The sequence below is a fragment of the Astyanax mexicanus genome, chromosome 20 (genome assembly GCF_023375975.1).
Source record: "Astyanax mexicanus isolate ESR-SI-001 chromosome 20, AstMex3_surface, whole genome shotgun sequence".
NCBI classification, from domain to species: domain Eukaryota; kingdom Metazoa; phylum Chordata; class Actinopteri; order Characiformes; family Acestrorhamphidae; genus Astyanax; species Astyanax mexicanus.
In genome coordinates, this window is record NC_064427.1 from 19275273 (window position 1) to 19289461 (window position 14189).

Consider the following 14189-nt stretch of genomic DNA (forward strand, 5'->3'; position numbering starts at 1 on the left):
CTAACCAAATTTTAGTCAGTTACACAATAATACCTAGCTAACGCTAAGCAAACTAGCTATCTAGTAACTATAGTCGCTTTTCATTGGTAAACATTAGCTAGCCAGTTTAGCAAACCCAAGTTTAGTCACTTAAACAATAATACCTAGCTGACGCTAAGCTAACTAGCTAATATAGCTAGCTAACTATAATCGTTTATCATTGCTTAACATTAGCTAGCTAGCTTAGCTAGCTAACACGAACAAATCGGATAAACGAGTTTCCGTGAAAATAAAATATATGTGGCATATTTAACAGTCAGAAGTGATAAAATATTACTATTCATTGTACATTTTTGTCATATATAACTAGTGTTCTTACCTGAAAACACAAAGCAAACTCTCCTCAGGGCTCAAAAAACTCTGAGGTAAAATTAGCCCAAGCTAACTAGATAACGATTTAACTTATACGAAACGAAATAAACTACCACGCTTTTTATTTTAAAAGCTGCACAGATTAACCATCTGAAACATATATATATAACCCAGCAGCTGTTGGTATGTATGTTGTATATGTTATATTACATTTAACTACAGTAACGTTACCTATGTAAAGTTTGGACATGTTATTTATTTATTCATTTATTAGATTTTTTTACTGAGCCCCTAAGGCGACATTATGTTAAAAAAAAAAAAAAATTGGCTGCTACCTAATTTTCTTGTTCCTACGCCTTAATAAGTCATGGCCACGACTTAATTATCTCATTCCCACACCTTTATAAGTTGTGGCCATGACTTATGAATGAGAACATAAAGTCGCAGCCAGAAAATAATAAAGTTTGCTTATCTGTAAATTAATACAGAATCCCTAAGGTGACATCATGTTTAAACAAGGATTATTAAGGTTAATAAACTTTTTAAGGCGGGGGAATGAGATAATTAGGGTGTGTGAAAGAGATAATTAAGTTGTGGCCTCGACTTATTAAGGCATGGGAACGAGATAATTAAGTCGTAACCAGAGAATAATAAAGCTTTCTAAAAATTTCTGTGAATTAATACGGAGCCCCTAAGGGGACAAAATGTAATGTGTCGGAATGAGATCCTAAAGCGTGGCCACGACTTGTTAAGGTGTGTGAATGAGATAATTAAGGTCTGTGAATGAAATAATAAGTACGGGCCATTACTTAATTAAGGCATGGGTACGAGATAATTAAGTTGTAGCCAGAGAATAATAAAGCTTACTTTTCTGTATATTAATGCCAACAAAGAAACTGAATATTACATGAAAGCTCCTTTAATCCAAGTATAATCTTTAGTAAGAAAATGGAAAGTGAACTGGTTTATTTTTATTTTAATCTCTGAATTTATTATGGTGATATTTTGGAGTCTCTTGCAGTGAGACAGGGTGTAATTCTAAGTAAAAAACTGAGAAGCTGACGCAGACATTATGCAGACCCTTTAACCTTTCTTTTGCAGTCATATTGTGCACAAACCCTGATAGCTGATTGCTTTGTCAGCTGTGAAACTAAAGGACCTTTTGGCTACGCCTTAATGGCTATGATTTAATTAACTAAATGATTTAATTTGGGAAATCAACATTTCCCAAAATGCTACTGCATGTTACCCAGTACCATTTTAACAAAACAAAGAAACCAAAAGCAGACATACTAAAAAGGATACACATATGACACTGTTGACAAGAGGTTTATTATTCTTACTATATTTATTCTTACTTTTTGAGGCCCTAAACAAAAACCAGCAAAAAAAAGGCCAACAACTGGGCGACAACAGCTTCCACTCAAACCAGATAAATTTAATATATTATCGTTGTCACACAAAATAATCGTTTTCTCCAAAATTCCAGGTTAACAAATATTTTACACAAGGTATTCACATTGTTAAAAAGTAAAAAAAAAAACAGCAAACATGGAGACGCAAGATTGAGTGTGTTTATATGCGTGTGTTTGCATGAATTTAGGTAATCAAATGATGGGAAACACTTTGTTTTGGGAAAAGTTTCTATGAATAGGTCAGTAATCAGATTTTCACTTTGCAACTAGCCAATAAACTCCCAGAATTAGACATGAACTAAACATCAAGTAACTAAACCATCCCAGAATACTCAACGTATACATAAACTGAAATCTGATGACTGAGCTAAAATATAGCTTCCTTTATCTGATATCATAATCAGACTTTTAGACTTTACTCTAATCTAAATTGGTTAATGCTGTTTATATGATTATGTTTATATTTGTATAATCAGATAAGTGCAGTAATTTAATTAGAATTATCTGATTTTTCAATGCAAAGAAACACACACTCAATGTGTGACAATGATAATATACACATAAAAGAAACATAAGTGCTTTAATTTATAGAAAATGAGGCCCGAAATAGTTATTGAGTCTTACAATATTGGGAAAAAATTTTGCAAATCTGTAAATAAGCAAACAATCTGGATTTGAAGTGGAGGGAAAATTGCAGCAACTTAACTTTTTCCAAAAGAAAATAGTACAAAAAAAGAGAAACACACACAGGGGAAAAAAAACTCTAGATATCAAGCTTTCCAGTGGAAAAAAAGTCACTGTTATAACTTTTTTAATCCTTTCTCTGTCATCTCTCATCTATAACCAGCATTTCAGGGTGGTGTTCATGGCTCTCATGTCCTCCTGAGGACATTCTGCAGATGAGAATATCTCCTCATGGGCGGTACGGGTCAGTCCTGTCCTGTATCTGAGGTTGTGTGTCACTTTGTGTTGGAAGGTGTGATCTAGGAGCTGGAGGTGGACTGAGGTGCCGGAGGTTCAGGAAATAAACTCTCCTCTGCTTGAAAGTCTGGAGTTGTGGAGCTCACGTTCTCCAGGGCTTTTGCAGACTGCGTCTTGGCTAAACTCCCGTAAATAGCCATGGCCTAGTGAGGAAAGAGAAGAAGACAAAACATGGGTTAAAAAAGTAATTGATAATAATGCACATGCTTTGAAAATAAGTAGTTGATTGAGTTTACATTTTTTTAAATTATTGTACTATGTAAGTTAGTTTTACCTTAATTTAAATTATTTTTGTTGTATTAATCTTACCTTTTTTTATCTTAATTTCGTATTAAACCAAGTTTTATTATTATTATTATTATAATTTTTTAATTCTAATTCTATTAAATCTTTTTTTATCTATTTTTATATTTTATTTACTGTTTTTTTTTTAAGATTAAATTTTGTTATTATTTTCTTTGTCATGTCAATCCCTGTATTTGTAAATGCTCAGCTACATTAAAAATGCAGGTGGCCTAATGTCCTTCAGAGTCAAAATAAAGGTTGCCTGATTAAAAAAATTTGTTATTAAAAAAGTGGATTACTAGTCAGCAATAATTAGGGAAAAGTTGTTGTAGAGTTTATGTAGAGTCCATTTATATATGTAGGTACGTTCCTTTGGTTCACAACCAAGCAGAAAATGCTATATCATTAAAGAAAACATATTTTTTTAGCTGAAATGTGTTCTTTTAAAGTAATGAAAAATACCAGTCCTGCTTTATTTTTTTAGAAACCTTTTCTAACCTTTAAAAACGCATTTATTACAGTAATGTCCGCTTCTGCAGCCCCCTCTTAGGTTCATCTGTCCTATAGGCGAGTGAAGCACACCAATCAGCCCAATCAGTTCTCCCTTCTGCCCGCCCCTAAACCCATACATCACCCAGTGCCCCCTTCAGAACTACTCCTACCATTTTTATATAGCATATTTTAAATTTGAGCTCAGAGTGGAGTCAGTTAAAATCAGGGGGGTTAAGGTGAATAGGAATTTTTGCAATGCTCAACATGGTATCAGTTAACAGATATGTTAATCTGTTAACTAAAGGAGCCAATCAGCTTATTGTTTAATTGCAAGCTCAGAAGGTCTACAATTTAAAAAGTGTTAAAATGAGAATTTTGTCTCTCCCTATTTATACACACTCACTATATGGACAAAAACACTTGTTCAGTCAAGCACTGTTTCTTCTGAAATCAAGGAAATTAAGAAGAGTTTTTCCAACTTTTGTTAAATGCAATCAAATCTCACAGAAAAAGGTCCACAATCTAGTAGGAAAACTTATCTGGACAGTAAATACTACTCTAGGGCTCACATTAGAGTCAGTGTTTTGCAACAAAATGCTTTAATATGTACAGCATGTGTGTCCAAGCACGGTGCTTCAGTAATCAGGGTTTTAAAGCACAGTAATTTGTATTTGTAGTGTGTGTGTGTGTGTGTGTGTGTGTGTGTTAAAAAGGTTAGGTAGGCTTACCTGTGTGACCATACTGGAGATGTCTCCTGTGTTTGAGGGCAGGATGATGGTGTTTGACTCCTTGGCCAGGCTGGAGAAGGCGGTGACGTACTGCTCCGCTACACTGAGGGACGCTGCTGCATCTCCATTCTGTTCAAAACCACAACAGAACGATCAGTTCTTCTTTTTCTTTAGTTACTGGAAAAAAAGTGGATTCTAAAACTCAAGCAGAACATACCTGCAGGGTCAGAGCAGCTGACAGAAGACGAATGGCCTTCGCTTTCGCTTCTGCTTTGGCCAACACAGCATTTGCTTCACCTGTTAAACAAATATTAAAAAATTGACATTGCCTGAAATAGAGGTGGGCAAAAGGATGATATTTTATTGCACTGTATCGAGAGCCATGCAATTTAATTAGTGTATATACAGAGTCTTCAAGGTCATCTACAGACCCAGACGTTCTTTACCTGCAGCTTTGTTGATCCGTTCTGCTTTCTCGGCCTCAGAAGCCAGAATCTGGGCCTGCTTGCGTCCTTCTGCCACGTTTATGGCCGCCTCCCTCGTTCCCTCAGATTCCAGAACCGTGGCTCTCTTTCTCCGCTCTGCTTCCACCTGTACACAAGATATAGACCAAACCATGACCAATCAGACCACAAAACACAATTCATACACAATGATTCAGATGCTTTCTTACTGACCACTGACTTTATGTTTATTTCGGATTAGTATTCTAAATGTTATATAAAGTTAATTACAGGTAGACACTCTCACTGATCACTGACTTTGTTAATTCGGATTGGTATTCTAATGTTATATCAAGTTAATTACAGGTAGACACTTTCACTGACATCTGATTTTGTTTATTTGAGTTTATTCTAATAGTATTTTAATTTATTTACATGTAGACACTGATCTCTGACTTTGTTTATTTGGGTTTAGTATTCTAATGTTATGTAGAGTTTATTACAGGTAGACAGTCTCACTGACCACTGACTTTGTTTATTTGGGTTTATTCTAATAGTATTTTAGTTTATTTACAGGTAGACACTCTCATTGATCACTGATTTTATGTTTATTTGGGTTTATTCTAAAGTTATGTAGAGTTAATTACAGGTAGACACTCTTCCTGACCTCTCTATGCTTATTTTTTTTTTATGAATAAATATTCATTCAGTAACGTAATGCTGTTACACTTATATAACACCTTTTAAGAAACTTGAGGATGCTTTAAAATCAACACCCTACCGTCCACCTGACTGGGCATTCACACACACACACTTTCACACACATGGATAAATAAATACATACATACCCACCGGGTCAATTTAAGGTAACCAATTATTTTAACTAATTACCATGTTTTTTTTGGACTGTGGGAGAAAACCCATACAAACACAGGAAGAACATGGAAACTCCACCCAGGTATGGACTTGAACCGAAGACCCCAATGCGTTTTTTGGTTTACTTTAATGTTTGTATGTCATCAGTAGCTGTACTTGATGTGCTCACCTGCATCTGCATGGACTCTTTAACCCGTGGGGGAACGTGAATGTCCTTGATCTCGTATCGGAGGCAGCGAATCCCCCACTCATCCGCCGCCTGGTTGATGGAGTGTACAATGTTCGAATTGAGGGACTCTCGCTCCTGTCAGAAAAAGGTCAAAGAGGTTATTTCAGCTAGATTATCTAATTATCATCATCACCATCAGGTTTTTATATTAAAACAGAATATGATTTTCATTACAGCTTTCATACGCAAGAACACAATGTTGGCTGTAATAGCCACAATATTTTGGAGAACTACATTAAAATGATAAAAATTAAAAATTATGTGACTTTTCTATGCGCCATTTTGTAGGGCTAAATTACTGAATTAACTCTGAGCTGATATATTTATTAGCTCAAAATAGATTTTCTCCATCGATAAACTGAAACACAAATATTTGTAGACCAAATTTCCATGACTTCTCAAAACTTTCTGGGTATTTTTCCAAAATGTATCCAGGTCTGGAAATTGCTATTTCCAGATTCCATGACTTCAGGTTTTTCATGACCATATCCGTATTGATCTTTTACAGGACCACAAGAGGTCACCAGATTTCCTGCTGAATCTGCTGTTCCGACCCACAAATATGGTCACATTTACTGGATATATATATGAAGAAGTTGATCTAAGAAAATCTAATATTCACATGGTTATTATCGCACTACAATTTTATTTTTAATAGTCCATAGTTAGATTATTATGTCAGAAACAAATGATAAAAAATAAGCTTATTTTCCAAGGAGAGCTGAACAATAAATTCTATTAATGTAAAGTTGTACTCAATCTTGATTAATCGGTTAGTTTCAAAAACGATGGTGGAATGACCACCATCAATAATACCGCTCCCCTGCTGGAGTCCAACTATCTGGGTCTCACCGCCATCAAAGGCACACTGCTGCTGCTGCCCCGCCCCTAAACCCATACATCACCCAATCCTGATGGTGGAGTCAGCAAAAATCAGAGGGTTTAACCCCATTAAAGTATTATTTTATTTCTATTTTTAAACACCGATGTATCCATTCCACAAAATACAGTGTAAAACTATTACAGAAACAATCTAAAGGAAGTAAAAAACGATTCCAATACCCTGAAGACTTTATCCAGAGTGAGCTTTCCCAATTCTGATCTCATAGTAGTCTGAGCCAGCTGAGTTACAGCATACTCTGGATCCTCCACTCCATAACTGGCCTGAAAAACGAGAGAGAAGAGAGAACAACAGGATTACACTCATCCAACACGAGAGATACTTAGAATAAAGCACTGTCTAAAATCACTCACTTTAAAGGGGTCGAGTATCCTGAGGTATAAAACTCCATCTATTTGGAGAGTCACGTTATCTGAAAGAAAGAGTATACATCATTTTATATCAACCAGAGAAGCCAAATAAACACCATTGTTTCTGTAAAGATAAATGATATTAATGCATATATAAATTTACTCACCAAGAGATACAGCAGACTGTTCTGGAACATCTATCACTATCTCCTTCAGGCTCTGTACGTACCTGATTCTGTCCAATACAGGGATTAGGAAGTTAAGCCCCTGTAGAAATGAATTATTATGAATTATTATTATGTTTCAGGATACATAGAGGAATTTCAGTATCTCTATTTTTAACTATAGTATGGTGTGGTTTTTTATAATATGTCAATTTTAATTTAATTAAACTGAACAAGACAAGAAAGCCTATGTAGTTAGACCATCAACCGGATTTTGAAGCTGCTGTTTTAAGATAAAATCAGGGAAGCACCAAAAACTTGGCAACAGAAATTATTCTGTTGAAAACAACAAAAAAAAAAACTGTATACATCAAATAATTATGAATAGTAATTTAGGTAATATTACATTGTTTCTTGTAGGGCTGACGACAAATAATCGATTAATCTTAAAAAAAAAAAATAACTAGTCGACCAAATTCCATTGGTCGATTGGTCGCAGGAAAAAAACCTGCTCTTGTCAAAGGGCTTCTGGAACTTTTAATTTCAACGGCTTGACAAAGGAAGACGTGACACGAATTTGCCGTTGGTGATTTGTTTGACAAGGACAGAAGACATTCTGGCCATGTCTGGAAGGAGCTCTAAAATATGGGATCACTACATAACTGACAAAATAGCTGACAAAATAGCGCTGGGCATGCGACCTGTGAATATCATCAGTGGTGAGGGATTTAAAAATGTGGCCATGTGCCAGGACGTGAAAGAGTGATGCACACAGTTAAGAGCAAATACAGCAAAACAAACATTTCAGGACAAGATCGAAAACTGTAAAGCACTCAGCTTCACAACGGATATATGGACATCTAACCAGATGGAAAGTTACCTGACGGTCACAGCGCATTTTATTTCTGATAACTGGTGACTGCATTCATTCGTGCTGGAAACTAAAGAGTTGGGAGTGAGCCACACAGCTGCTAACATAGCAGAGCGACTCAGCGAAGTAATGGCAGAGTTTAGAATTCCCGCGGAAAAAAGGCAATGTACACGGCAATGCTGCGAACATGGTGCTGTGCGCCGATCAGTTATCTCGTTCATTGCGCAGGGCACACATTAGATTGTTGTTTTTGTCCATTCTTTTGATTTGTTTATGTATACATTTTTCCTTTCAGTGTGGTTTGGTTTGTTTAATTTAATCCTCAAACGTGTGTTTGTTTTTCCGTTTTTTTTTCTTCAGTATTACAAGTCTTAGTCATTTCTTTGGTTGTGTGGAGAATTTCGTTTTTTTTTTTTTTTTTTATTCGTTAGATTATATTTTTGTCAACATTTTGGGTTTATTTTCGTTTGTTATTTTTCTAATAATAATAGTAAATACATAATTGATTTTCTTTTGTTATTTTTTTACGGGGCGAATAACAAAATGTAATGCAATAGTTACTTTTACTGGCAATAGTTGTAGTGGAGTAACTCCGTTAGTAAGTTAGTTACTTTTTTGGAGGAGTAACTAGTAACTAATCACTTTTTTAAAGTAAGGTGCCCAGCACTGGTGGTAAATTAGCATGGACGCGGCAACCCGGCATTTAAGGTAAAACTTCACAGATGTGTATCCCGGTCAAAATGTTTTTTTTTTTGTTTTTTTTTTTTTTATGGGGGGGTTGTGGGGGGTAGTGTGGGGTCGATTAGTCGATTAGTTGGAGTAAATGACGGCCACTGGTCGACCAACAAAATCGTTGGTCGTGGACAGCCTTAGTTTCTTGTAATGTTAGGATTTTTATGCATATATCAGAATACTGCTATTTTTCAACGCAGGAAATGAGGGAAAGAGCTGCCAGGGACTCACGATACGGCAGATTTATGTTCATTTTTCGAACAAATTCAACACAAAAAATAAGGTATTCAGCATTCTTTAAGCTTGGTATCAGTTTACTAAGGCTGGCTTTAGTAGCACTACAAACGTATATTTATGACTAGAATAACAGTACTTAGGTAAACCTCCGACTGGAATAGCACTGCTGAGGTAAATATGTGATTAAAATATCCTTTGACTGGAATGACACTCATGAAATAAATGTATGATTAGAATGTGAACTGGGCAAAACTTACTGGCTCAAGAATCCGGTGGAAGCGCCCCATCCTCTCCACCACCCAGGCCTCCTGCTGCGGTACGAAGAGAACCACCGTATTCATGGGGAGGCTGGAAGCCCAGCGCTGCTGAGCCCGCGTCCCCCATAGAACTGGTACGTTCTGTCGAGAGTGCTGAAACAAATACATGCACATAAACATAAATTCCTAATATTTATGCTATTAAAACTAATTGAAGTTATATTGAACACTTTAATTGAAGAGGTTTTAGGAAAGGTACAACACAGTTTAGCACTAGGTAGGACGCATTTTCACACGGTTATAACCATTTGGGTATTAAAGAGGACCGTTTAGTACAACTGAAAACAATATTTATTACAACACAAATACATTTTTCATAGAACCTTCTCTCCTCCGTTCTCTCTCTCTCTCTCATTACTATATAGGACAGAGGTCTGATTTCTACCTGAAGCCTCTGACTCAGTAAATCACACCCCAGTCTTAACATTCATCACATACCTGACAAGACTTTTTTTTCTTTTGAAAGCAGAGCAAAAGGTATAAAGCAAGTTTGACTACTGCTCTACAACTAACACACATTTATCTATCTTAAATACATAGGTAACATTCATCAACTAAAAAAATGCTTAATTAAACTGTACTCTAGTCTTACTAGAGTAATGATTTTTACCTTGTAAGGGATGCATGAAAGCATAAACATTATAACGGCATTGGCCAATTTAATCGATATTTCCAACCGATACTTGTGATGTATTTAATGTATGATGGAAAAGGATTACAATTGGCTAAAATTCCTTGAGTTAAATTATAGTGGTATGTCTAGCCTGTAAGTTATAACTAAATGTGTAATATCAAAAAACATTGAGAGTTTAGATTCAGAGCATCAACCATTCAAAATCTTTAAATTAACATTGATTCAATGTCAGAATTAAAACTTAAACTGATGCCTGTGTTAAATAAATATTAAATAAACGTTGTTTTCCCATCATCAACTTTAAAATATGTAATGCAACCAAACAATGAAAGTTTATTGAATATGTTTTGCTATTAGGGTCTGGTCTGTCCTCCCTAAACTCTATCTAACTAATTTAAAAGAGCAGAAACTGTACAATAAGTGAAAGTATGGGAACTATATCACAATCTAACTCAATTAAAACCAGCACAGACTGTACTATAAGTGAAAGTATGGGTACTGCACCTCAGTCTCGATTACAGCAGCAATATTTGTACTATAATAAAAATATGGGTTCTGTACCACAATCTTACTCAATTAAAACAACAATAAAAAAATTAAAACTCAATTTTAAGAACAAAAACTGTACTATAGCGAAACTATGCTAACTAAATCACAATCTAATTCAATTAAAACAGCACAAACTGTACTATAGTAAAAAGATATGGGTACTGTATCTCAATCCAACTCAATTAAAACAGCTTAAACTGTACTATAGTAAGCGTGGGAACTATATGAGTGGGTTTAATATCTCAATCTAACTCAATTAGAACAAACACAAACTCTACTGCTACAGTATTATTTAAATTATGGGAACTACGTCACATTCTAACTCAATTATGAGAACAGAAACTGTACTATAGTGAAAGTATGCTAACTAAACCATAATCTAACTCAACTAAAACAGCACAAACTGCACTACAGTAAGTGTGGGAACTATATCGCAATCTAATTCAAGTACGTGTAGCTTCAGAGCCCCAACCATTTAAACACCGCGGTCACGCCATCTGCACTTAGAAAACGCTCGGTCGCGCTATCTACACCGAAAACTGAAGTGCGCGTCTAAACCGTGTTTTACTGTAGCAGCGTGCACAGCGCACCCGGAGGAGCGGAGACTGGCGCTTCTCGTGCAGAGACTAGTTTTACACCTAATTAAACATGATTTAACGAGATCTAATCCACAAATATACACCAGAAAGACCACTTCTTATCTGTAGAACAGTGTAACGTTTTGAAAAGGTTTGGAGTGTTATTAAATAAGTAAATCAAATTGTTATAAAATCACATCCCTAAATTCTTAAAGATCTTATTCTCATGTATCCCAGATATATGTTTGAAGTGATATTGCTGTATCATTTTTGAGTAATTGAATACCAAAACTATCTATTCGGTTTTGTATAAAAAGGATTTCGGAGTGCTATAAATCTAAAAGAAAATCTAATTCTTCTTAAATCAGAACATGAAATCCTTAAAGAATACCTTCCATACTATTTATGTCATGCATGTATACTGATTGTACAGTATCATTTTGGAGTAAATGAATACCAAACTTAGGAAAAATGTATATTCGGTTGTGCATAAACCAGATTTTGGTGTCCTATAAAACCTTCAAATCAAATTGTTATCCAATGAAACCAAGAAAGTCTTGAAGAAAACATTCCATTATATTAATGACATGAGTAACAAGTGATATTACTGTATCATTCTGGAGTAATTGAATACCAAACATAGGAAAAATGTCTATTCGGTTGTGCATAAACCACATTTCAGAGTCCTATAAAACCAGCAAATCAAATTGTTATCCAATGGCACTAACAAAGGCTTGGAAAACACATTCTATACTATTAATAACATATATATCAAGTGATTTTACTGTACCATTTTGGAGTAATTAAATATCAAACATACAAAAAATGTTAATTCACTTTTGCATAAATCAGATTTCAGAGTCCTATAAAACAAGCAAATCAAATTGTTATCCAATGCCACTAAGACATTCTTGAAGAACACATTCCATACTATTAATGACATGAGTAACAAATTATATTACTGTATCATTTTGGAGTAATTGAATACGAAGCTTAGGAAAAATGTCTATTTGGTTGCGCAAAAACCTGATTTTGGAGTCCTGTAAAACCAGCAAATTAAATTGTTATCAAATGCTACTGAGACTGTCTTGAAGAACACATTCCATTCTATTATTGACATGAGTAATAAGTGATATTACTGTATAATTTTGGATTAATTGGATACCAAACTTAGAAAAAAATGTCTATTCAGTTGTGTATAAACCAGATTTTAAGGTCGCATAAAACCAGCAAATCAAATTGTTATCCAATGCCACCAAGACAGTCTTGAAAAACACATTCCATACTATTAATGACATGAGTAACAAGTGATTTTACTGTACCATTTTGGAGTAATTAAATATCAAACATACGAAAAATGTTGATTCAGATTTCAGTCCTACAAACCATTAAATCAAATTGTTATCCAATGCCACTGATAAAGTCTTGAACACCACATTCTATACTATTATTGACATGAGTATCAAGTGATTTTACTGTATCATTTTGAAATAATTGGATACCAAACATGGAAAAAATGTCTATTCGGTTGTGCATAAACCACATTTCAGAGTCCTATAAAACCAGCAAATCAAATCGTTATCCAATGGCACTAACAAAGTCTTGAAGAACACATTCTATACTATTATTGACATGAGTATCAAGTGATTTTACTCTATCATTTTGGAGTAATTGAATACGAAGCTTAGGAAAAATGTCTATTTGGTTGCGCAAAAACCTGATTTTGGAGTCCTGTAAAACCAGCAAATTAAATTGTTATCAAATGCTACTGAGACTGTCTTGAAGAACACATTCCATTCTATTATTGACATGAGTAATAAGTGATATTACTGTATAATTTTGGATTAATTGGATACCAAACTTAGAAAAAAATGTCTATTCAGTTGTGTATAAACCAGATTTTAAGGTCGCATAAAACCAGCAAATCAAATTGTTATCCAATGCCACCAAGACAGTCTTGAAAAACACATTCCATACTATTAATGACATGAGTAACAAGTGATTTTACTGTACCATTTTGGAGTAATTAAATATCAAACATACGAAAAATGTTGATTCAGATTTCAGTCCTACAAACCATTAAATCAAATTGTTATCCAATGCCACTGATAAAGTCTTGAACACCACATTCTATACTATTATTGACATGAGTATCAAGTGATTTTACTGTATCATTTTGAAATAATTGGATACCAAACATGGAAAAAATGTCTATTCGGTTGTGCATAAACCACATTTCAGAGTCCTATAAAACCAGCAAATCAAATCGTTATCCAATGGCACTAACAAAGTCTTGAAGAACACATTCTATACTATTATTGACATGAGTATCAAGTGATTTTACTCTATCATTTTGGAGTAATTGAATACGAAGCTTAGGAAAAATGTCTATTTGGTTGCGCAAAAACCTGATTTTGGAGTCCTGTAAAACCAGCAAATTAAATTGTTATCAAATGCTACTGAGACTGTCTTGAAGAACACATTCCATTCTATTATTGACATGAGTAATAAGTGATATTACTGTATAATTTTGGATTAATTGGATACCAAACTTAGAAAAAAATGTCTATTCAGTTGTGTATAAACCAGATTTTAAGGTCGCATAAAACCAGCAAATCAAATTGTTATCCAATGCCACCAAGACAGTCTTGAAAAACACATTCCATACTATTAATGACATGAGTAACAAGTGATTTTACTGTACCATTTTGGAGTAATTAAATATCAAACATACGAAAAATGTTGATTCAGATTTCAGTCCTACAAACCATTAAATCAAATTGTTATCCAATGCCACTGATAAAGTCTTGAACACCACATTCTATACTATTATTGACATGAGTATCAAGTGATTTTACTGTATCATTTTGAAATAATTGGATACCAAACATGGAAAAAATGTCTATTCGGTTGTGCATAAACCACATTTCAGAGTCCTATAAAACCAGCAAATCAAATCGTTATCCAATGGCACTAACAAAGTCTTGAAGAACACATTCTATACTATTATTGACATGAGTATCAAGTGATTTTACTCTATCATTTTGGAGTAATTG

General features: G+C 34.5%; 1 protein-coding gene across 1 annotated transcript in view; it reads right to left on the minus strand.

Moving 5' to 3' along the window:
- Positions 1-2560: 2560 nt before the first annotated feature.
- stoml2 (stomatin (EPB72)-like 2) overlaps positions 2561-14189 on the minus strand; it is a 31203-nt gene continuing 19574 nt past the window's right edge. Inside the window, exons 2-10 of the mRNA XM_007231986.4 lie at positions 9313-9465; positions 7219-7318; positions 7055-7113; positions 6863-6964; positions 5741-5875; positions 4699-4843; positions 4470-4549; positions 4253-4381; positions 2561-2890 (exon numbers count right to left, since the gene is read on the minus strand). Of these exons, the coding sequence (XP_007232048.2) occupies positions 2750-2890; positions 4253-4381; positions 4470-4549; positions 4699-4843; positions 5741-5875; positions 6863-6964; positions 7055-7113; positions 7219-7318; positions 9313-9465 (1044 nt within the window). The 3' untranslated portion in view covers positions 2561-2749. The remainder of the gene's footprint in view (positions 2891-4252; positions 4382-4469; positions 4550-4698; positions 4844-5740; positions 5876-6862; positions 6965-7054; positions 7114-7218; positions 7319-9312; positions 9466-14189) is intronic.